This window comes from Patagioenas fasciata, chromosome 13, assembly GCF_037038585.1.
Source record: "Patagioenas fasciata isolate bPatFas1 chromosome 13, bPatFas1.hap1, whole genome shotgun sequence".
NCBI lineage: Eukaryota > Metazoa > Chordata > Aves > Columbiformes > Columbidae > Patagioenas > Patagioenas fasciata.
In genome coordinates this window covers 17,493,969-17,516,716 of record NC_092532.1, presented here as the reverse complement: position 1 = coordinate 17,516,716, position 22,748 = coordinate 17,493,969, and the positions used below count along the sequence as shown (strand labels likewise).

Here is a 22,748-nt window from a genome sequence, read left to right as displayed (position 1 = left end):
AATCACCTAATTAAGTTCTGACATTCCACCAGGAGGAAGTAAGGGCAGCATTTCAGTGGGACTTGTGCAAAAGCAAACACTTCCTACTGATCTGCAAAAACCACTAAACGGAGACAGATCACATCTGTCTGGGCTTCCCTGGCCTCAGGTGAGACTCTGAGCACACACACACCCATCACAAGCGTTTTAGGATAGGAACAAGAGGATGGAACACAGTGGATGTTGATTTGTTTGCATTTCTGCAAGGCTCTTTGGGAGGGTGCAAACTCTGACAGCTGTGCTGCCAGTCAGGACATGGACAAATGTCGATATTGCTTTTACAGCATGAGAATACTGCAATGTTTTTGAGTCATTTTCTGTTGTTCTGCTATTTGTCCCACCAGTAACTACTGACCATCAGTAGTGACTTCTAACATAACAGAGGTATTTCAAGTGCTGCCTAAGAAGAAATGAGTCTGGTGGAAAACAAGTACCAGACTTTATAAGGTTAAATGTTCTCACTTCTGAGTTTTCACTCCACTTCGTTGAAAAGTTCTTAATCAGCATCTCCTATGCCTTTATGGAAATCTTTAACACAATTATATTTAGTGCTTCCTATTATTCTAATGATAGTTCAGTGTGTGTTCACATTGCACGTCAAGTGACACTGTTTCAGAGTGTGCCCCAGCACTGCAGGCACTATGTCAGCCGTTGGACAAATATTTTTGCAGGGAGAAGCCTGCAATACAGGCTGTACTGACCTTGCTGAAAGCATGCAGGAGTTGTTCAATAAATATATGTAAAAATGCATATAAGTGGGTTAGAATATGCTAAATAGAGTAAATACTAGTAATATTTTGTACTTCTAAAGTACCTTCAGTCTTCAGCACTGGGCATAACAAGGCATTCTGTATTGCTAAGCCTTGAAGTCATTATATGTTCTGCCTCTCCACTGAGTGAGCTTCCTTTCAGCAGCTTGCCACCAACGCGATAGGCATTGGCCTGAAAGAGGACACTGACTGAGACAGTGTGATAAAAAGTGGAAATCTCTCCTAGCCCTGGTTCACTGTCTCTGTGGTGCTCCCACCTCTTGCATGGCTAGAAATGAGATCTAAAGCTGAAGGTCTGAAATTGAACTCAACATGTAACAACACACTGTGCCACCTTTACAATACAGGACTGGCCAAATAACAGCGTTCAAAGGGAACTATTCAAAACCTCTCTCTTCTCTTTTAGATCCAAATATTGGCAGTGATTAGTTTACTTCAAAGCAATCTTAGCACTGCTATTTCAAGGGCAGGCACTGGGAGAAGGGAGTAGGATGGAGTAAATTACCTTTGAATCTTATATTTAATGTGTCAGTATTTCCTGAATTCAGCAATTATGCAGATATTTAGATGCTATTTCACCCTTTCAAATTAACAACCAGCTATGCCCTGGGTAAGTCCCTGTACAAATGATAAAACAGAGTTATAAGCTGCTGTGGGAAAAAGCCCAAACTAACCTCAATCAAACTAACCAAAACTCAAGCCAGTTTCAACGGTAAATCCAAAGCAGCACAAATTTCCAGGACTTTATCCGCAACTGCAATATTATATATCCAAAGAATACCATAGGGGACAAGAGAGGTAGGCTATGGTTCTTTTTAGAATACAACCTGTTTGTATCTCATACTTTGAGGAAAGGTTTCAGAGAATTCAACCTAGTGTAATGACTACCCAAGAGCAGTGATTGGATGAGTTACTTCACACTTAATATCAATTCACATATATTAACATTGCCATGTAGGATTGAAGGAACATGACTTTTTAAAAATAATTTTCTGCATTTCATATTGCAGAGTAATTTTTTGTTGTTCACAAAGGTAATGACCTTCCTGATATTACTAATTATCTTGCCCCATTTGCATTCATGCAAACATTTTCACAATGGAGTGGAAAGAATGTTCCAGTGCATACAATTAAAGAAAAAAAAAAATATATATATATATATATATGTGTGTGTGTATATATATATATATATATATATATATACACACACATACATCTTATAGAGAATAACTTATCTGGGCAACATATCACAGTTCCAATCTGCCTACCACTCTCTTTTACAAGACACAAGACATCTCACAAGGACTATTTTATATCAGGATACAGTAAAACAATAAAAATTCAATGCTACTTGTAAAATCTGCACAAAAGCTTGGTAGATAAATGGAAACAGACATGCTTCCCTGTAGAAACAGGTCTATTTATATAGTAGGTTGTATAAACAACACAGACGTTTATGCAAGCTATCGCCAATCCTGCTCAGAACGTGATCTGATCATACTAGTCATAGGAATTATCTTCTACAGGCTGTGCAAGGAGACCACAGCCAGATTACAAATAGATTTACAGATTTTAAAAGCAGAAGGGACAATTACAATCATCTAGTCTGATCTGCTGTACAACACTGGCCAAAGATCCTCACATGATAATTCCAGCATCAAACCATAACTACAATTTGAAAAACACTTACTTTAGTTTGAATATATTCTGTTTCTACCACAGCAATGAAGAATAATCCAACACGTCCCTAGGAAAACTGTTTGACTGGTTAAGTCAGCTACAGAAAATATGTGCCTCATTTCTACCTTGAATTTGTCCAGAGTCAGCTTCTTACTACTGAACACTGCTACATTTTTCCCTGCTAGATTCAACAGATTTTTTTATTAAAAAAATCTGTTCCCCAAGGAAGATACTTGCAGATGGCAAACCAGTCACCTCTTCACCTTCTCTCAGTCTTGAGTGGAACACCCTTCCCAGTTCTTCAATGTTCTTTTAAGCTATGGGTACCCACCAAAGCTTTGACGAAATTTCAATTGGATATTAATCTTATACAGTCCAAGACTGTTTACATCCACAGATATAGCAATCAACTAACAGCCCATATTCTGCTAGTTCTCTACCATAATCCTGGGCCCAGTTCATCGACACATCTAGTATTAATTCCTTTACATTTTGCTAATTTAAAATTCATATTCTTGAAAAGAGACCCTTGACTAAGTGACTAATCCGTGCCTCCCCATGATTTTTAGCATCTTACTGTTCTTGTGCCATTGGTAAATTTTATCAACAGTGATTTTATATACCTTTTCAAATAATGATAAAATACCAAATAGATGGAGTGAAAGCACTGCTGTGGAACTTCCATTTATGTATCACTTCATCTTCACATACCAGGTTTTTTGGTGGAGGGGGGATTGTCACATAGAAGAAGCTACTTTCACAAGCCTCGAGAGAAAGTGAGAAACTTGATAAAAACTACTTTCATTAAATAAAATTGAATTAACTATGCTACCAATTCTTAATTAGTTAACAAATTCATTCTGTAATTTTACCCAAAACTTGTGTCAGCATAGTCCATTTACAATTTCAAGGCACTAATATTCTTTATTTTTGGAAATATTAGAGTAGCCAGACCTTTTTTACTATGAGTGCTCTGGAACTTGATCTATGTTCCAAGACTTGTTTTTTTTAAATGAAGTTTGATTTGGAGAGCTCTTCAGCCAGGGTTTTTAAGACTTGATCTATAAGTTATCCAGTCTCATTCATTCCAAAAAATACTAAAATGTAGTGGGCTACAGCATAATAGCCCCAATACTTAAAGGCAAAATTGTATCATTGGAAAATAACTGTAAAAACCATAGTGTTTCTTTCTGAGAACAGAACAGAAGAGTATTTGGTCTCCTATATCATGGTTGATAATTTTTTTATCCATTCTTGTCCAGTATTAGTAAGATCCCAATTGTTAAACCTGCCAGATCTACAGAATTTTATCCTGTTCTCCATAACCCGAATACCCACATACATATTTTTACTATTACTTTAGTTTCCCTTATCAAGTCTCTGTACTTCTTAAATATCTATTTATATTAGTGCTGTGGTCTTGTTTATTCATTTTTTACACTTAACATACAGCTGCTGAAAAATCTGTACTGCACTTTAGACTCCACTTCCTCGCTGAATGTCCCCCCTCCTTCTAAAATCAGATTTGTTATGGGGTTGGTTTGCGGACTATGCCCCACTGCCCCAGCAGTGCTGCCCCTCAGTGTCGCAAGGGCTGCGCATCCCCTCAAGAACCCCGACACCTCCTGCTTTGGCAGCCACTCAGGGACAACGCGTGTCGCAATTTGATCCTGCACATTTCTAAACAAGCTATAGTTTTCTTTTAGGCAGAGCAAATGAAATCAAACATAATTCCAGAGAATAGTGCTTAATGAAAATATTGAAAGCATTTTCCAGCATTTTTTATTTTACCATTGAAACAGTTATTGATAACCTATTTTACCCATTGTGCAGTAGATATTTTAGAAATGAATTGCTGTATGGTTTAATTAGTTCATTATTATGCCTATTCTTACACAGTAATTTCTTTTATCATTCTAATCATTCACTTCACACTTTTTAAACCAAATGGAATATCAAAGGTTCTGTAGGATTATTTTTGGATCCTGCACATGTTTCACCACACAATTAATCTGTTTGTCAGAAATACTAGTTAACTTCTTCTCTTTACTACTTTCCTTTACTAGTGATTTTTCTCCATAAGATGAAACTACCCCTGTCCTGTAAAAGGACAGACTTTTGATGCTTTTGACTCAGTTTAATAAAGATTTTTCAATTGTGCACTCGGCATTACAATACAATATCTTAATTTTATAAAGTTTTATAATTGAATATTTTCCTTTATTTATATCTCATCTGTAATATTTATTTAGTCTTTTTACATGTCTTTACTTAGTTAAAAGGCAGAGAGATAAATATGGTTGTTACTTTGCAGGGAAGATTCAGTACATTAATATAAACTGTACACTAATTCCCCCAAAGCATATATATATGTTGTAAACCTGAAGACTTTTTACACAGCTGCTTATTGCTAAACAGTGCCTTGTCCAGAAGGGGACAATCTGTGTCTCTAATTGCTGTCACTGAAGCTGAGATTCATTATGTGACTTTCCCATTAAAATGTGAGCATTAATTTGTATAATGAAATATCACCCACTGCAGTGTTCATTAGCCATGCCCTACTGTATACTGCACATTGTTAGCTACCTAGAAACTGTAGTTAATTTCACTAATGGATATTTCCCTACTTAGTGTTTGGTAGGAAATTTATACTGTAACATTACCTCTTAAACTTTTAAGGAAATTTAAATTCAATCAATTATTTTCAACAAAAGTTTGGGATGTCATTAAGACAGGAGAAAAGGCATGCTGCACAATGTTAAGGATGGGAAATCTGGAGGAATCTAGAGAAATGAAAAGTCCTTTTAGTTCATCTTAGAAATGTAAGAATAAAGGATGTTCAATACCAAAATTGTCTCCTCTTGGAGCACACATACCCATTTTCCTTAATTATTCATATTGCTCATCCCACTACAAGCGCTTTCAGAGAATGGCAACAGGCAGTCTTTTTTTAGGAAGAAAATGTGAATTGAATTCATTTAAAACCGCACCATTTTTACTGTATTTCATCAGTTCTTCTCAGGAAGTGTTAAAATTGGCTCCTCACATTTTCAAGGGAAAATGCAGTAACATTGTAAATGTACATAATACACTTAAAACATGTAAGATGTGTATCAAACGTATTGTAACATACCCTCAGTCAATGGACACAGCCTCACTGAGTTTTGTCTTCCTATCCCTCTCAGGTTTCTCCTGTTTAGCACAAACCAAACCTTCTTCAGGGCTCTCCTTTGCTTATACATATTATTCTTTTTTCATTACTCAAGGGATTTAACTGTACCAGTCATACTGGGAATATACTTGAGCAGCTAATGACCACAAAACCCAAACTGGTTTACAGCCGCAGTAGCTTCTGGACACTAACACAAGGTGCAAAGAGGTGCTAGAGCTAATCTGAAATGAGCCTCTACATAATGTGTCACTTGTCAAAGACAGAACACAAGAAATTTTAATTTTATAACTAACTGTTTCTGTGCAGTCAAAAAACCACACCCATTTATTTGCTTTCACTGGGAATCGAGAGTGCTCAAGAACGTAAAGAAGATGCCCAGCTCTCTGAATGAAGGAACCTTAAATTGCTGCCCTGAGAGGAGAAAACCAGAAACTCTGAAAGTGTCTATATGGCACATTGTGGGTTTTGGATACTTAGATGGTTTTCCTTCTCACTAAGTATGAACATGTCCAAGCCTTCTGTGTTATAACCTTCTCTACTGGACTATATATTATTTTATAACCAGGAAGCCTGAAGTTCAAAGTGGCCAGTCCACCCCCATGTCTACTCTGCACTACTGGTACAATCTTGCTCTGCCCGTGTTTCTGCATCTCTTCACACAGTGAGTTTCTGCAAGTAGGTAGCTCTGAGGAAGCAGGGCCATCAGCCCATCTCTGCTCACTGGTCACAGAAGTCATCTCCAGGAGCGCTACAACAGTTTTAATGTCTGTCCTCTCTAAGACCCAAGGCTCTGAAGCATCTTGCCCTGAGAGTCCTTCCTCTCTTCTCTTGGGGTCATGCTAAGGAATTGTCTCCATCCTTCAACTGTTTTTAGAGAAAGAAAGAAGAGAAACTGATTTCACATAATTATACCCTTTTCTTCTTATCATACGGGAACAATCAAAAATTGTATCTTACTATCTTCCCCTTAAAGGTCTTCCTGGCTGAATATCATTGAATTAGATAAGAAGAAAAATCCTCTACAATTGCGTGTTGGGACTCCACTGAGCATGCTAAATAAAACCTTGGGGGTTTTTGTGTTGTTTAGTTCTTTCCTTCAGAAGCTCATTATATGTTAGCAAACTACACAGAAACTGATACTCAGTGTGGAGAAGGTTGCAACTCAAAAATATCCAATGGAAAAAAGAAGCAATCGAAGCCACTAGCTAATTCTTCTCTAGGTTTTTTTGGGCCAATTTCCACAAAAGCACCTGCTGGCTGGATCAGACTTTGGGTCTTGTCTTGGCACACGTACCAAACCAACCAACCAACGTGTGTGCCTCCAACCCCACAGATGTTCAAAGGAACCTGACTTCTGCTGAACTGCTTGAGCTCATCTCTAACAAACAGGTGCTGTGAGAACAAGAACAGTAATTGAGTTAATGTAGTGGAGAAACACAGTAAAGTGTTTTTATCAGTCAGTTATATGATCCAGACATATAATAAAGACAGAGTGTGACATAAAAGCCAGGATACTGTCCCTGATAAGTATGAGCTAACCAATATTTGTTTAATAACTGATATCTATTACATCATTTCCATTTACTGCAAAGGAACTTAATTTTTATTTAATAACTCTAGTAATTTGCAAATTTACATTTTTACAATATTTATTAGGATTACTTCCAATATGTAAAACATTACTCCATTTAAACACACTCTTGTCATTATTAGCAAATACTTTGTTTTCAACTTAATGGAAATTGATCTTTATCTATTTTAAAATTATGATTTTTAAATATATTGCAAATGTTGTTTCAACAGTATGTATGATGTTTTCTTTATTTTTTCTTTGTTATTTTATACATGGTTTATTTTTTCTTGTTTTAATTTTATTGAGTCAGTTTTAATATGCAAGTTTTATGGAATATTTCCATTGCAATTAATTTATTTTCCATTAGTTCTAAGCCACAAATACCAAATGCATAATCACTGCCATCCTTAAAACAAGAACAAAATGACCACTGTCTAATAAAGCAAAAGGGAGAGATAGGTATCCTCAGGTTCTTTTAAATAATTTTTCTTTGCATCTCCAACAGTAAAAATGTCAAACTGTTTCAACCTCATGGTTATGAGATTATTTTCCACTAAAATAACTACCATTTATTTACTTCTACTACATTAGAGAGCATACAAATAGTCCAACACAAATAAAAAATATTCCTGCCCTAAATGGTTTGCAAGCCAATGAGACAAAACTACCTTAGGGTGCCAAATTTTAAAATTCAGATCAAACCAGTGCGGCTACTCTTACTCCACAATCAAAAGAAAGAAGAATAAAAATACAACAAACAAACTTTCCCATCTCAACAATGATTTTTTTTCCTTTAAATAATTTTCAGCCTTCATTTTCAATTTTTCAAAATCAGGCCTGATATTTGCAAACCCAACTTGAAGTATTACATCTGTGCAAGCAAATAGGAGATACTTGACTGCTGAGTTTGGAAAGGGAGGAAAATACTGCTCATCTGGTACCTCAATGAAATAAAAATTAAAAGTTAAGTAGGAGGTACAACTGGAAATTATTTCTTCATGCTATTTATTTTACCTATCAATTAGGAAAGTAGCAGTAAATTTCTGAACTTCATTTAAAATGGCTTAAAAAGAAAATGACTCCACAATTATGGTGCCCACTACATCTGTTTCCAAAGAGAAGTAATGTATCCTCTATTTCCAGGTTTGCATGTGCCCCTCAAAGACTACTACAATACCTAAGACTTGGAAGAAACCAGTATCATAGAGCTATATCCAGAATATCTAGTGATGCCAACAGGACCTGAGGATATCAACACTGTATGTCAGGTTTTAATTATGGGTAGAGCAAGTATTTTTAAACATATACTGTGTCTCTAAATGAATCTTGCCATGGACACATGTACTTTTAAGCAAACAAGGTATTATAATTTCAAACTGAGTGCTTATTGTTTAGTGATATCGAGAGAAGTCCACTCAATGAGTGGCATGCCAAAATAAAGAGAGAATCCAGACCAGTAGTAGGTGTCTGTAGGGTAAAAGTTCTGTGATTATTACTAAAATAAAACACGGTAAGTTATATCATTGTGCAAAACATGCTACTAATATTTTTTACTACTAAGTGGGGTTGAGTTCTAGTGAAAAAAAAAAAAAAAGAGATTTACGAAGTTGATGTATTCATACGAACAGTGAGAGGTTAAAAATGAGCATGCTAAACGGAACAAAAATAGTAACTCTGCAAAAAACATACAGAATCCCTAAGCAGATCCTAAGGAAGGCCTTTGAAGCAGTTAGCACAACTAAGTCTGAAACCAATAGGCTTATGCCTATTAAAGGACAAGGGTAATTGAAGGAAACAGTGATGAAGCAGAGAAGGAGACAGAAATAACCTCAACTGGGAAAAGATGATTCTATTAAAGTGGTCTTTATCCAACAACACATTCCTTGTGCTTTTATTTAAGACTGTCACATATCTTTCTCAAAAGAGTTTCTCCAGCTAATAAGTCCCAACGTACACTGGGAGTTACGGCTGGTAGTCACATATTATGTTAACCCCCTCACACATGGCATGTGTCGACAGTGCTCCGCTCACTTGTCGCTCTCACCTGTATGTATTCTCAAGTGGACCTTTAAGTGATGTGATGTTCTGAACGTCTTTCCACAATATGGGCAGTCTTTCATGGCAGAACCAAGGCTCCTGTCTCTCAGCAAAGCTGGCTGCTGGACTCCTGCAGACCTCCCAGCTTCTTCTCCAATGTCTGCAACACAGAAATGTTCTCACATCACTTCAGCACGTCAGAAGTTGTTCTCACTAAAACTGCTAACACAACACAAAGTTAAACATGTCAATACTACACCTGTCTATTTCATCCTTTAAATCTGACAGAATGCTGACAATTCATGTATTTTCTTGTTATTGTCTTAAATTATTTCATCTTTCCTATCATCATTTTAAGCAGCATATGGTACCTTTATATTGAACTGAATTATACAAGAAAAGAAACAGCTGTGTCAGCATCTGGTTTGATTTCTTCTTTTGTTTAGTTCCTATTAATTTTTCCCCAAAAAGTTTTAGATTGTTGCTTTGTTGAATCTATTTAATTTATAAGTATTGTAAAAATATGCATGCTTTTAGAGGGAAAAAGTTTGCAACAGTATATTAAAACCACCCAAAACAACAGAAATGCAGTGATGGGGGGTTGAACAGCAGTGATGATGCCTACACACAAAGCTAATCAACTTCCTTCTGCAACATTTCAGCCTTGGAGTTACAACACATAATCAAGTGAGTGACCCAACATCATGGGAAAGGCAAGGAAAAAATTTGCCATATGAGAGGGAATTTATCTCCCTCTCAACCACAGCTCCCGACTTTTCTCCTTCAGTATTCACAGCTACATTTATTCTTTGCATTGTAATACAATGGGCGAGACTCCAGGACATCTCTTCTCTCTCCTGATATAAAGAAACAGTCATTCTGAGCCATCTTGAATAAGCTGCTATTACCCAATCAGGTTATGAACAAAATAACTTACAAAAGACTGACATAAAAATTTCAAAAATGCAGGGCATTTAAAAAATGTCATTATTCAAAACACACAAGACTCATTTATCATCTTGTACTTACAGGGTCATGTAATATCACATAGACGTGTCAATTACAATTTCACCAAAAAGTTCCATGGCAAATGTTGAAATTCTGAACTGGATTTATGCTACTGGCAAGTCACAGAGGCGCAATACATATGGACACACCGTCACACGTTTATGCAAAAGCTGAGCTATCTGTGTTATACTGAGGTGGAGAGCATATAGTTAAAATGTGCATGCAGAGTCTTGATTATTTCAACCATAAACTACTGACTAAAAACGTTCTGTCTTTACCCATTTGATATGTAACTAAAGCTGTCAGGAAACATAGTGCAGTTTACACAGCATTGCCTTTTAAATGGAAGTGATGGGACATGAGAAAGACTTAAACATTTGGCTCTAATAAAAACTATTCGCACAGCAGCACAGACCCAAATACCACATTTCTGGAAAAAGGTAACACTAACAGCCATTTCATTATTTATTAGAAAATGGTCCCTCTAAACTATTTAGCCTAAAGCTGAAAGAAGGTGGATGATAGAGTGATTAAAATATATATGTATATAAAAAATGCTTATTTCAGTCCTGTACGTAATCAAGCTATTGCTAGTCTTCAATAGACAAAATCTGATAGTTTTCACATCACAGTCTTGTTTGACATTTTCTGATTATTCTCAAACAGCAGAGTTAAAGCACGACATTTAAGTTAGAAAGCTAGTAACTGTCATTTTGAATTATTCACAAGTATGTAAAGTAGCATAACACAAGAGTTTATTTTGTCTTTAGTTCCAGAAAACACATATAGGTGCTAGTCTACAATAGCAATCTTCCTAAAGAGTTTAGATTTTCCCCTTTTCTTTCCTCCCAAAAGTTGTATATAATCATGTCTTAAGCTGTTTCATGAAAAAATGAATTCCTGAGTGCAAAAAGATTTTGCTGAAGTGCAAAGTACAGAATGCATGATGATAAACTGCAGGATTTTACTTTGGTTTTCAATAAATACTATACGAGCTTTATAGATAAATATATAGATAAAGCTAACAAGCCACTCAGGAGGAATTTACCAAATAAGTCTACTAGTTATGTTTTGCTATATGTCACTCTAAATGATGCCTTGTTATCCATTTGCCTTTTATCTTTCTATCTAGAATATGTGTGGCCCAATAAAAAAGAATAAATTTGTAAGATAAACAGCTCACTTTGCAGATTTAAGAGTCTAATTTTCACTTTACACAAAATTGAATTTTTCCAAGGCAGCGAGACGATGGAGTTTACTCTAGCACTAATCCCTCTGAAAAAGCAAACTGAAAACAACAATGAAGCAAAGAAAGATGTGGGTGGTCTGAAGAGTTTTCTTTTAGATTTAAGTAGACATACAGTAGATAGCTCCAAAGGCTTTGCTCCAACAGAGGCCTTACCTTGAAGAATTTTTCTTCCCACAGTGAAAGCATTCCTAAGACTTTAAAGCTGGGCTGAGGGGTTTTCTTTTGAATTCCTCTGCCTACAAAGCCCACCGAAGCGCTGGAGGCCATGGCTACCTGAATGAGCAGCTTTACATCTAAGTTCTTTTATTTCAAACAATGAAAAGACATGTTCAAGGCTCCCGACTCTCCCTATCAAATGCTACCCCAACTTCTTACTAGGGGCCCATTTTGGTAAATCATACCTATTTGTCAAGGCACTTAAGTTTCAAATGTGCTTAACTTTGAAATGCATTTAAGTCTCACAGACTCTGTTACAAAGTTTTTTTTGTACTGAGTCTCTTAAAGCAATTTATGGAAAGTGAAGGGGAGGGAGAGTGACACAAAAAGGTGAAGAGACTGGCAATGCAAAGGTTAAGAAGCAAACTGGTGAATACAGACTATGACAATAACAGTGTATGTGTGGAATAAAAAAATCTTCAGCTCTACCAAGAATCGTGTATTCTATACTTCTGATGTTTCCTTTCTCCTGCTACTGAGATCCCCTTCCTAAGTAGAAACTCTCAGTTCTGTCAAACTCTGCAAAACTGTAGCAATGTTTTACAGATCTCCAGCAAATTAATTTGTGATTTACATGGTACTGGAGCTATGGCTTTGGGCTGCTCAGTTCCGAGGATGAAAGATCAGGAAGGAAAGAGAACAGTTACTTATCTTACAGCCATTGTGGTTCACTGAGTTATGTGGTCTACATGATATGCACTCGATGCATGTGTGATTAGACTGTTTTTTTTACTATCTACTTCCATTATAGGCAGGTCTACGTCCTGAATGTCTTCCTGCCCATCCATACCTTTCCTGATTCAAGTGCAGGAAATAACAGAACAGAGCATAAAATATTGTATAGATGTACATGCTAGACGTAAGGCTTCCAAGCCTTGTCTCTGAACTTACTTTCACTGAGCTTTCCTTTTACTTCAAAACGATCTGTTCACAGCAAAAGTCATGAACAGAAGTGCAAAAAGCGACATTCAGTTCTATATATGAAACCAGTCTTCACGTCAGCGTAAGGAGAAGACATCCGCTATGAGATTTCCAGCTGAAACGCATAAAACGCATGCTCTACCTGGGCAGGCAGATAGCGCTTAGTGGCACAGGACACAGAGGAATTCAGCCATGAAGTAATTTCTGCGATGGTATGACAGGGACATGTTTTGCACACCATGCCTCAAGTACACTTAATAACTGACTGTGCACCTGTTCTGATGGGACAAAGACAAGGAAAAAAAGTTCACTTTAACATCGGTATCAGAAGGTGGCAATTAGCCGCACAACCATATGTAAATTTCTGTATATGTTCTTTACGACTGGTCTACCTGTCTGGGATGAGTCTCTAAACATGATTAAAAAGTCACTGCTTACTTTTGTAAAAAGAAACCTGTTTTCAGTTGTTTAGGTAGCAGCACTGACTTCGCTCATGTTAGCAGCCAAATTTTCAAAGGAGTATCTACATACATGTCCCATAAATTTTACCAGGGTATTTATTTGCTGTGTGTATGTGAAAGTGCAGGGATTCACAGAGAAGATTCACTTTCATGTTCAAAGGAGCTAAATTACAGCCCTCATGCAGGCTAAATTATCAATGAAGTCACTTGGAATTTGTCGACACAAGGATTGCCAAATTAGCCAAAAACTGGCAATCACACAGAAAAGGTAATCAACTCACAAAATAGGTAATCACACAAGTATGTGTTAGCTCTTGCACATTTTTCAGACATTATTAAAGACCCCCTTTGAAAATGTGGCCAGAAGCCACATATCCCCAGGTTTTCATATATTTCTGAAATTCAAAATATTTGTAGTTCTTTAGAACTGCCTGTAAAAGCTAATGAAACATGGTGCAATTAGAAGTGGTAGTGACCACTGTTATTTTTTTATTATCTAGAAACCACCTGGATTAGCCCATCTTGTGGCAGGAAAAATTATGTCCTGAGTCAAACACCAAGAAGGGAGTTAGAAGATATTCAGCGTGTTAATGCTGTCACTGCTGACACCTTTATGCAAGTATGCCTGGACTCGACCAACTCATTCCCTGAGAGGCAGTATAGGATACACAAAGTTTCCGGGAAAACGTGCTTTACTATTCTTGCCCATTCCTTAGAGAAAGCTTTACTAATACTCAAAATAGTGGAAAACCGGAATATAATTAGGGGTATAATTAACCGTATCTTTCTAGATACCTGAGGTAGCTTCGACCAGCATGCTTTTATGTATCTGAGAACAGAATCTGGCCCAGTACTCTTAATTTGAAATTAGAATCCTATTAGAAGATGCCACTATACTTTTTTTGCTAGTGAAATTCATGGCTTAAAAAGAAAGTCTAATATTACTAAATATTACAGTTATATTTTAGGCCTCCGGAAAGAGTTACTAATGTCTTAGGTCAGGAACAACTTGCTGTCTCTATTGTTTCATCAGGGATTTAGGTTTTATAATGACCATATATGGGAACCTTAAACTGTTAGGCATTAATATGGATTGGCAGAGAATTTGTTTAAATAGAGAGCTATTTTAGAAGAGAATTGGAAAGGAGACCTACTAGTGAGAAAGCAGCATTCACATTGTTCATATTATTAAAATAAAGACTATACCAAAAGGTTCCATTGGTAAATAAGAAGATATCGCTTCTGACATCAGACTTCCCACTCAGCCCTCTGAACCGCACAGGCAAACAAAAGGCACAAACTGTCCTGGTTCTGCTACCGATTAGTGCACTAGCAGATTTCAATTTAAAACATAATCTAAATTAAACTGAAGTAAAATGCCCATAACCATTTATATGAGGCAAGACTTGCAACATTTAGAAGGCAACAAATAGCAATCACAGTCAATACCCTGGGCTACAGATGGGCTATCTAGGCATTATTACAACCACAACAGAACTATCTAGGTGTTGTTTCAAGCACAAGAGCAATGAAGTCAACATAACTCTAAGCAATTTCTTAGTAACTGGTAGGCTGGTGACGTGCTGACAGCACACACACCTAAAGCCCATACCTGGAGCCCATGACACACTTGAAGACTGGTGGTTTTCACACCCCATGGGTGCAAAACACTTTGCATGACAATATGTAAATGTTGGTTATGTCTTATTGCTTTTCACTATGATACTTGTTCTGAGAAACACGCAAAAGACGTGTATACAGCACAAAGAGACACCAATAGACACTTAGCCAAAATCCAGCTTTTGTTTATCACAAAATTTTCTCATCCTCTTTTTTGTTTTAACCAAATTCCCCACAGAATTTTTGGTTTGGAGTTTCTAGCAGTCTACTTTTCAAATTGTTCCAAAACTTTAAAATCTTTTAAGATAATCAAAGTTCAAACACAGTTTCTGAATACATCATTTTAGCTGCCTGATTTGAAGAATTGTGTGACCAAAACACAGAAAATCAGATGTAGTACTTAAAAACCAGGGTTGGTTACTTGCCATTAAGTTACAGAGCTCAGTTTGGACAGAAAATTAAGCATATTGGAAAAAAAGGACTCTTTGGAGAGAACGTTTTTTGTATGAGACCTTTTTAATTGTAGGTAGGTAGGTAGGTAGGTAGGTAGGTAGGTAGGTAGGTAGGTAGGTAGGTAGGTAGGAAGGAAGGAAGGAAGGAAGGAAGGAAGGAAGGAAGGAAGGAAGGAAGGAAGGAAGGAAGGAAGGAAGGAAGGAAAAGAAAGAGAGAGAGAAAGAAAGAAAAAGAGAGAGAAAGAGAGAAAGAGAGAAAGAAAGAGAACATCTTAAGCACCTTACAATATCTTTCATTTAACAGTTGGCAGAAGATAACTCCCAGATGAACATTGGCCTGTGTCTTTCTCTTTAACCAGCTGAGTGATCCAAGCTTTTAATAAAGCTGTTCCAATTATTGTAAAAGTCATCTAGTACCTTATAGCCACAAATATTGACAGTTTATTGCACAACGCATTCATGACATTTGAAGGTCACGTCATACATAATACATACGCTTTTATAAAAGTGTCTGGAACAAAGAGATACATGATCAGCAATTACATCTTACCATTTGAGGATATGCTTTTATACTTATTTAAAATTAAATACTATATGAAATGCAAATTGTTAATAAAACACAAAATAGTTCATTTTCTGCATTTATTGCTTTATTAATCAGCTATACTAAGTTCAGTTGTACAAAATCAATGGAATGTGGTCTATGCCCCAAGAAGATTACAGTTAAATGTCATTATCCTGCAAACAATCACACATTCTTAGCTCAGCACGAGAAGAAGCAAGCTGAAAACTTTAATCTCGCTACTGTATATCTCTCCAGCCCTACTGAATTCAATGAAACTTCAACACTCACATTTGAATCAGGTCCTTAGCATATTATTGAAATATTAGTTTTGATAAAATTGAATCAAAATGAGACTGAAAAAAGTGCTGAAGATTTTGAATATATGCACATGCAGGTATATCAAACTTCTTCATCTTTTCCAGTGCTCACAACTTTTAAGGCCATTCTAAAACCACACGCACATGAGCAAATGGTATAATTAAGAGGTGTAAGTTGGAATTTATGCAGTCAGACCTCTGCAAAGTCCTTCAATTAAGTCACACACCTCGTAACTACACTGTGAATGGCCATGAGAGTGCTTGCTTTTGTTAAACAGTCTTCACTTTTACGGTATCACCACTGGATCCTGGAACCTCCAGCTAACCAATAAGAGCTGAGCATGCAGCAAATGACCGTGGATCACTACCTGATTCCCTCTAAGATCATTTTTGCTGATTTGTTTCAAAATCCTGCTGTCTCCTTTTCTAAACTCCTCACATGCAAGACTCTTCCACCATCCAGCTCCTTCACTGGCTTTTCAGTTCTGCTACTCCAAAATCATGGCTTTGAAATCCCACTTCCTTAATTTGACTGTATAGATCAAAGCACTTTAGATCCCAAATCACTGAGTTTGCCAGATGAGGTCCATGAAATTCCTCTAGACTTGTATAATCTTTCCACAGGAAAAGTGGATGCTTTAGAAGAGGATGCAGTTCATCATTTACCAGAACGATGGGTCTGTTTGCAATCTTGAATGTAACACTAGTTACTCCCAGTGATGAACTTCTGAGTGTTCTTGCTTTCTTCAGTAGTGCCCATCTAAGCTGCCAGAACACCTTATTATACTTCTCTGTCCATAACATGCATCTTCATAAGCAAAGCAGATATTTACTCTTTGGATTAGCAATACTGAGCTTAAATATGCACCCATGGGTCTTTCCTTCGTATTTTGCTGATGTTCTTTGTCATCTACCCTCAAAATTTACTCTGGTCTTCATTTATACTTCTGATAGTGATGTTAACTCCCAGCAATGGTCTGTAATTCTCATGTAAGCCTGCCTCACTAGTTTTCTTACCCAAACCTTTGACTGACTTTGGCTTTGATCCTGTCACCTAAATTTAAAATGGACACTTGATTACAGACCAGAGAAGACGAGGTCTTTCCACACTTCATACAGATTGTTTACTGCTTTTGGAGAAAATTCCAGTGGGGAATCTAAGCAGAAAAGCTATCCAACTGGACTACCTTTTGGATTTGTACGTGTTATTTGTAGGCAGGTGTTCAGGTGCCAGATGGCCTTAAAGCCCACACTACTCAGGTTATAGCAGCTTCTACAGGCTGTCTGCATCATATTCCCATCTCTGAGATTTGCAGAGTGGCTATGTGGAGCTTGATAAACACTTTTACCTAGCATTGCTCTCCTGATGCCAAGGCTAGATCAGATATCCAATTTGGGAGAGTTGCCTTACAGTCCCTCTTTAATTAAGTACTCCTGATCTCCCACTCCTGGGATGGATTGCTACTGCTGATTAAGCTCCAGAAGTAAGGATCTGTGGAGGCAATTTCATGAGGGAGAAAATGAAGTTGCTAGCTAATCAACTAAAATAACCGTTAACTGGACTTCTGTGAATGAATATATTGCCTTCTTCTCGCGTCCATACTTACCCTGTTCCTTCCACTTGTTAGCGTCTCTACATACCTATAAACCAAACATGTAAGGTGTACTTCCCTATGACTTCTATCTCATTCCTAAACAACATGTGGGACAAACAGAACCATTTTGTACAGTGTACAGGCTACACTGTGAAGAAACTTCAAGATGTTGTCAGTAAACTGCAGGAAAGATGGTGAATCTGGGTGGCACTGAACCTGTTTTGCCAAGATTCTTCCCAGGTGCCCAACAATGTACAGTCTGTGCGGTTTTAAAAAGCACAAATTAACACCCAACTCCACATAGTTTTCAAAATGCATTAATATATTTTAAAATCTTTTGAGCACTTGTATGGAAATATTTAATAACCACACTAGTCAAGTTGCACCCTGAATTGCTGGGCTTAAACATATCCCAAAATCAAACAAATCATTTTTTTTCTCAAGTCAGAACCACAGACTTGCCTACACTATACATAGCTCTCAGACCATCAGGTACCATTGGAGAAGTTCTAGCATACTATTGATTAAGAAAACCCCTTTTCATTATCTTATCACAGGGTGGCAAAAATCAGCATAGAAGTGCCAGTAACAGGTCCTCATTCCAACAAAGAAAAATGTAAATTATTTAAAATTTCAAAGGAACATTTTTCTGTAGACTCCAGTAAGAAAGAAACCAACGATAAAATCAGTAACATAAAAACAACTGTACAGGTAGCCACATTACTAATTTCCCCCTCAACAAAATGAGAAAGAATTAAAGACTGTAATTTCATTTACAGATTACTGAATAAAGAGGTGCTGACAGAGTCTCCAAAAAGTGAATAATGTCATGGTGTGTGTTACATTTGGATAGATTATGATAGCATAGACTTCTCCAGTATCTGTGTTTTCTTACTTTTTACTTTCCAGTGCTGCCTTCAAACTAAACAACTGCTTTAGGCTAATACAAATACCTCTGTAACTAATTTTCTCTCATTTAACTTCTTTGGTGCGTGCCACTTCAGTATCGTTTCCAACTTTCCCCATTTCACAAAAAAATGAGTTGTACTTCAAGAAATACGAGCAACTCTGAACTGCTGAGTCTATTTTACTAACACACTTTTTTCTATAAATAAAGTATGTTAATTACATGCGTTTTGCTATAATGGAAAAAATATTGATTAAATGCATTACTTCTAATCTTGAGAAGGGATAGTTTAACTGTTTGGTATTTTTTTTTCTCTCATTGGCTAAATGATGTATTGTGGGCATACTGAAACCATGATGTCTTTAAATGTGATATTATATGAATGGACTCATTAATTTTTTTTATACTAATGATGTATCTCAAAAAACACATTACTAGGTCAACCTGTATCTATGTTTGTAAAATAGCCTTAAAGTACACTGATAATATAACATAATATAACATACTATTTGTGGGCTATAAAAATATGAAATGCTGCCTATGGAGCTGCTATGTCAATAATCCAGTTTTCCTTTTCTACTACAAAAATACAAAATTTTTCATCTGAACTATACTGGCTAAAAAAAAAAAAAAAAAAAGAGAGAGAAAAAACACTGTTTTGAACACTCTCCTCTGATTTAGCTGAGCTTGTGGCAATAACTGGTTTAGGCATAGGCTTCAGTATGCTGGAATGATCCTGAAACTAATTTTGCATGTGTTGGAGTTGGACTGTGGCCACACACGTCAGTATGCTGGAACAGAGTTATCTAAATCCTGAGCCTTATTTTACATGTGCTGGTGTTGGACTGTGGCCCTGCAATCTTTTAGGTCTCCATCTGTAGCTATCAAAGCCAGGGTGTGCCCAGCCACTCGCTACTGCTCAGTGCTTCCCTTCCACAAGAAAGCTACACGCTCACAACCAGCCTCCCACACACCGGTGTGACTGGGAGCTCTTCAGAGTCCTGGCAGGTCTCATCAACCTTCCTCTGAAGCCTCTGTGCTGCCATGGCCGGTCTTCTGCAGCACATCACACCGCTTATATCACTATAACCCCAGAGAGTTATCAAGTCCCACATCAACCACGAGAAACATCAACCTCTCGGACAGATGTTCCCTCAGATTCAGTGAGTTAATTCCTCTTTCAATACCAGGTAAAACAGCCCACTGATTTTTAAGCAAGCTATGCAGACCACAGTTCCCAGGCTGATGGAAGGCTCCTCTGAGTTTCCCAGCCTGACAGTACTTTCCATAAGACCATCGGCCAAAGGGATTTGAAGTCCAGATGGTCTAGTCAGAAGCCTAGAAGTTGTTTTCTTCTGGGGAAGGGGACAAGAAAAGAAAAGATCAGGCACTTGGAAGCCAAGTTCCTCCAAAAATACAAGAAACACTGCCTGTGCACAAATCTGGAACATCAACACAGAGGCAGTAATGGGGACTGAGCAAAGCAAAGGTTATTGTACAAAGTACTTATCACCCCGCTAAGATGAACTGGTGACTTTGAGGGGCATACAGCCTGATGGTAACACGGTACAAAGTTTTTGCAATTTTCTTTCACTTGTTTATGGTTCCTCCCCATCAATCCACCAGATAATACAAACTTTAACCCATCAGCAGCATCTATAAAATTAGGAAATAACCTGGACTAAATTATTTGCAAGCACATTTCTCTACCAGAAATGAAAAACATTGTCTCTATGGAGCCTACCAAACAGAGGAAACAACTTCACATGAAGGTCAAAATTTGCAAAGTTTGCAGCAAGGTACAGGAAACACATGTGGCTGCAAAAACTGCAGATAATGATGTAATGAAATCCATCCCAGAACTGAATTTTTAACACACTATTGAAAATGCATATGAATACTTGTAATCAGTTGAGTGCATTTGGTACTGACTGATCCTCTTGAAGACAGTCAAAAGCATACAGCACTACCTTAAATATTAATTTGTAGGGTCAGTTTCTGTAAAAGAAAATTCCTAACAGTAAGCAGCTGAGGATAAGAAGGAAAAAAAGTTAACAGTGTCAATTCTTACATTTAGCCTTCTACGCCACAATGTTTAAGATAATTTCTCCAGTCTCAGAGTAGACAGCAAGGACAAAGTATTGCTGTGATGAAACCTTATTTTTTCAGATTCCTGGAGATCTACCTGTTTCCTCACACATCCCAAAGCAGTAGCAGGTATTTAATGCCTTCCTAACAATGCACAATCTTTAAGTCTCCACTCTGTTGAGTGTTTGATTCCCTGAGAATGGCTTTACAACATTTTGCATCCTTTCTGATCTGTGTCTTCTGAACCAATGACCACTCTAACCATCACACAACATCCACCAACATGAAACTACCATCTTGATGAAGCTCACAGGACATTAAACGCTGACAGAAGGAAATCTTATTTCAGACAGTTAAGATATGCAGGATAGGAGATCTTTACAGAGTAGAAGAATAGGGGAAACCTAACCCTTACAAAGTAACACCAACTTTAAAGAAAATGAGTCAGCAATAACGTATCTTTCAAAGTGGACATACTTGTTTAACACACATCTTCTTACAGCCACAGGATGACATAAATGAGTCACATTTGGAAAAGACAGAAGTTGCACAAGTACATCTTGAATAATTCCACAGCATATGGAGGAAGACCAGCTTTTCACCAGATTTTCACTGTTCTGAACAGCAGTAAAATACCTGCAGTATATAGGATGAATACACTAACTACACCTGAGCAGCAGATAGGAAACTTTTAACACCTTGCTCAGTTGTGACGAAACAACCTATGAATTATGTGTACAAACTAAATCTCTGAATCCAACAAAATCTGAACAAATACATCAGGATAATTATGGAGATTGTCTAGACCCAAACTCTTACCCTGCAAGTCAGAAAGTCTTAAGATTCTAATTTTGGCTGATCTTACATTTGGCTCATCTTACATTGAGACTATGCAGTAGGTACTATCTCAGTGAACAGACTAATTTAAACTCTGAAAATGCAGGCTACTGCATTTGTGGAGACAAACGTTTCCATGCCTTTTCAGGATGGCACAAGCGGGAGCCACTCCAATAGCCTGGCAAGCCCATGCAGAATTTGGTACATAACAAACTGGCTTGTAATCCATTACATTTGAAAGCTGTCTACAGTGGGACTGGCCAACCTAACAAAGTAACGTGTGGGGTTGAGAAGAGGTGAAGGGCAGTATAAACTGGTCAAATTAAACTGAAATAATTTCAACAATTTTACTAGCAATGGTTCCTTTCTGGCTACAGATTCTGTGATATCTCACCACAGATACCTGCACAGTCATGAGGGTCATATGTATTTGTTTCAAAAAAGCGATCCCACTGACTACTGGGCAGTGGAGTTTGCTGATACATGTTGAAGCATTTTAATACAGGGTGGACTACCAAAATCTGCCATGGCTTAACAGTCAGTAACTCTATACTGCTATCACACTAAGTTTTATCATGAAACTGCAGAAGACTGGCATTGACTGGTGAGCGTACAGACTTCCTTCTCTGTATTCCAGGGTTATTTTCAATTAATATTAGTTTTAGTTACATTGAATCACTGCTCATCTACTATGACATTACTTTTTTTTTTTTTAAGAAATTCCTTTCTTTTTGGATATACTTTCACTACAGTTTTTATGAAGAATGAGAGTAAACACACAGTCCCCATAATGGCAATTTCCATTCATAGTTTGACAACTAAATGTTGCAATGTTACTTGAAACTCCTGCCTCTTATCTTTAATTTTTCTTTTGGAAAAACAGCACAGAAATATATTCTGTCACCTATTTGAAAAGATGCAGATATAATCCACCTATGATTATTGTAATTTTTAGAATTAACACTGTGATCTGAAACAGCAGCATGATATACATTTTAACCACAACTATTACAATAAATGAAACCAAACATAGTGATCTTCTACACATTCACCTTCATCGTGATAATGCCTTGCAAGAGTGCAGGCTAAGAGTGCTTTACATCAGTAAGCATTATTGAAAATATTCCCTAAAAAATATGTGTCATAAGACCATAGTCAAAGCAGAATTATAGATAGGAGATGGTATGTGTCTAAATCTTTCTTTGCTTTTCACCCATGATGCAGAAGTTGCTAGGTATCAG

At 37.1% G+C, this 22,748-nt stretch overlaps 1 protein-coding gene across 15 annotated transcripts in view; it reads right to left on the bottom strand.

Moving 5' to 3' along the window:
• The window catches only part of ZNF536 (zinc finger protein 536), a 345,571-nt gene that overhangs the window by 125,601 nt on the left and 197,222 nt on the right, over nucleotides 1–22,748 (bottom strand). For all 15 annotated transcript variants that reach the window (XM_071814307.1, XM_071814304.1, XM_071814314.1 and 12 more), the window contains one exon: nucleotides 9,279–9,431. In XM_071814307.1, coding sequence (XP_071670408.1) covers nucleotides 9,279–9,431 — 153 coding nt within the window. The remainder of the gene's footprint in view (nucleotides 1–9,278; nucleotides 9,432–22,748) is intronic.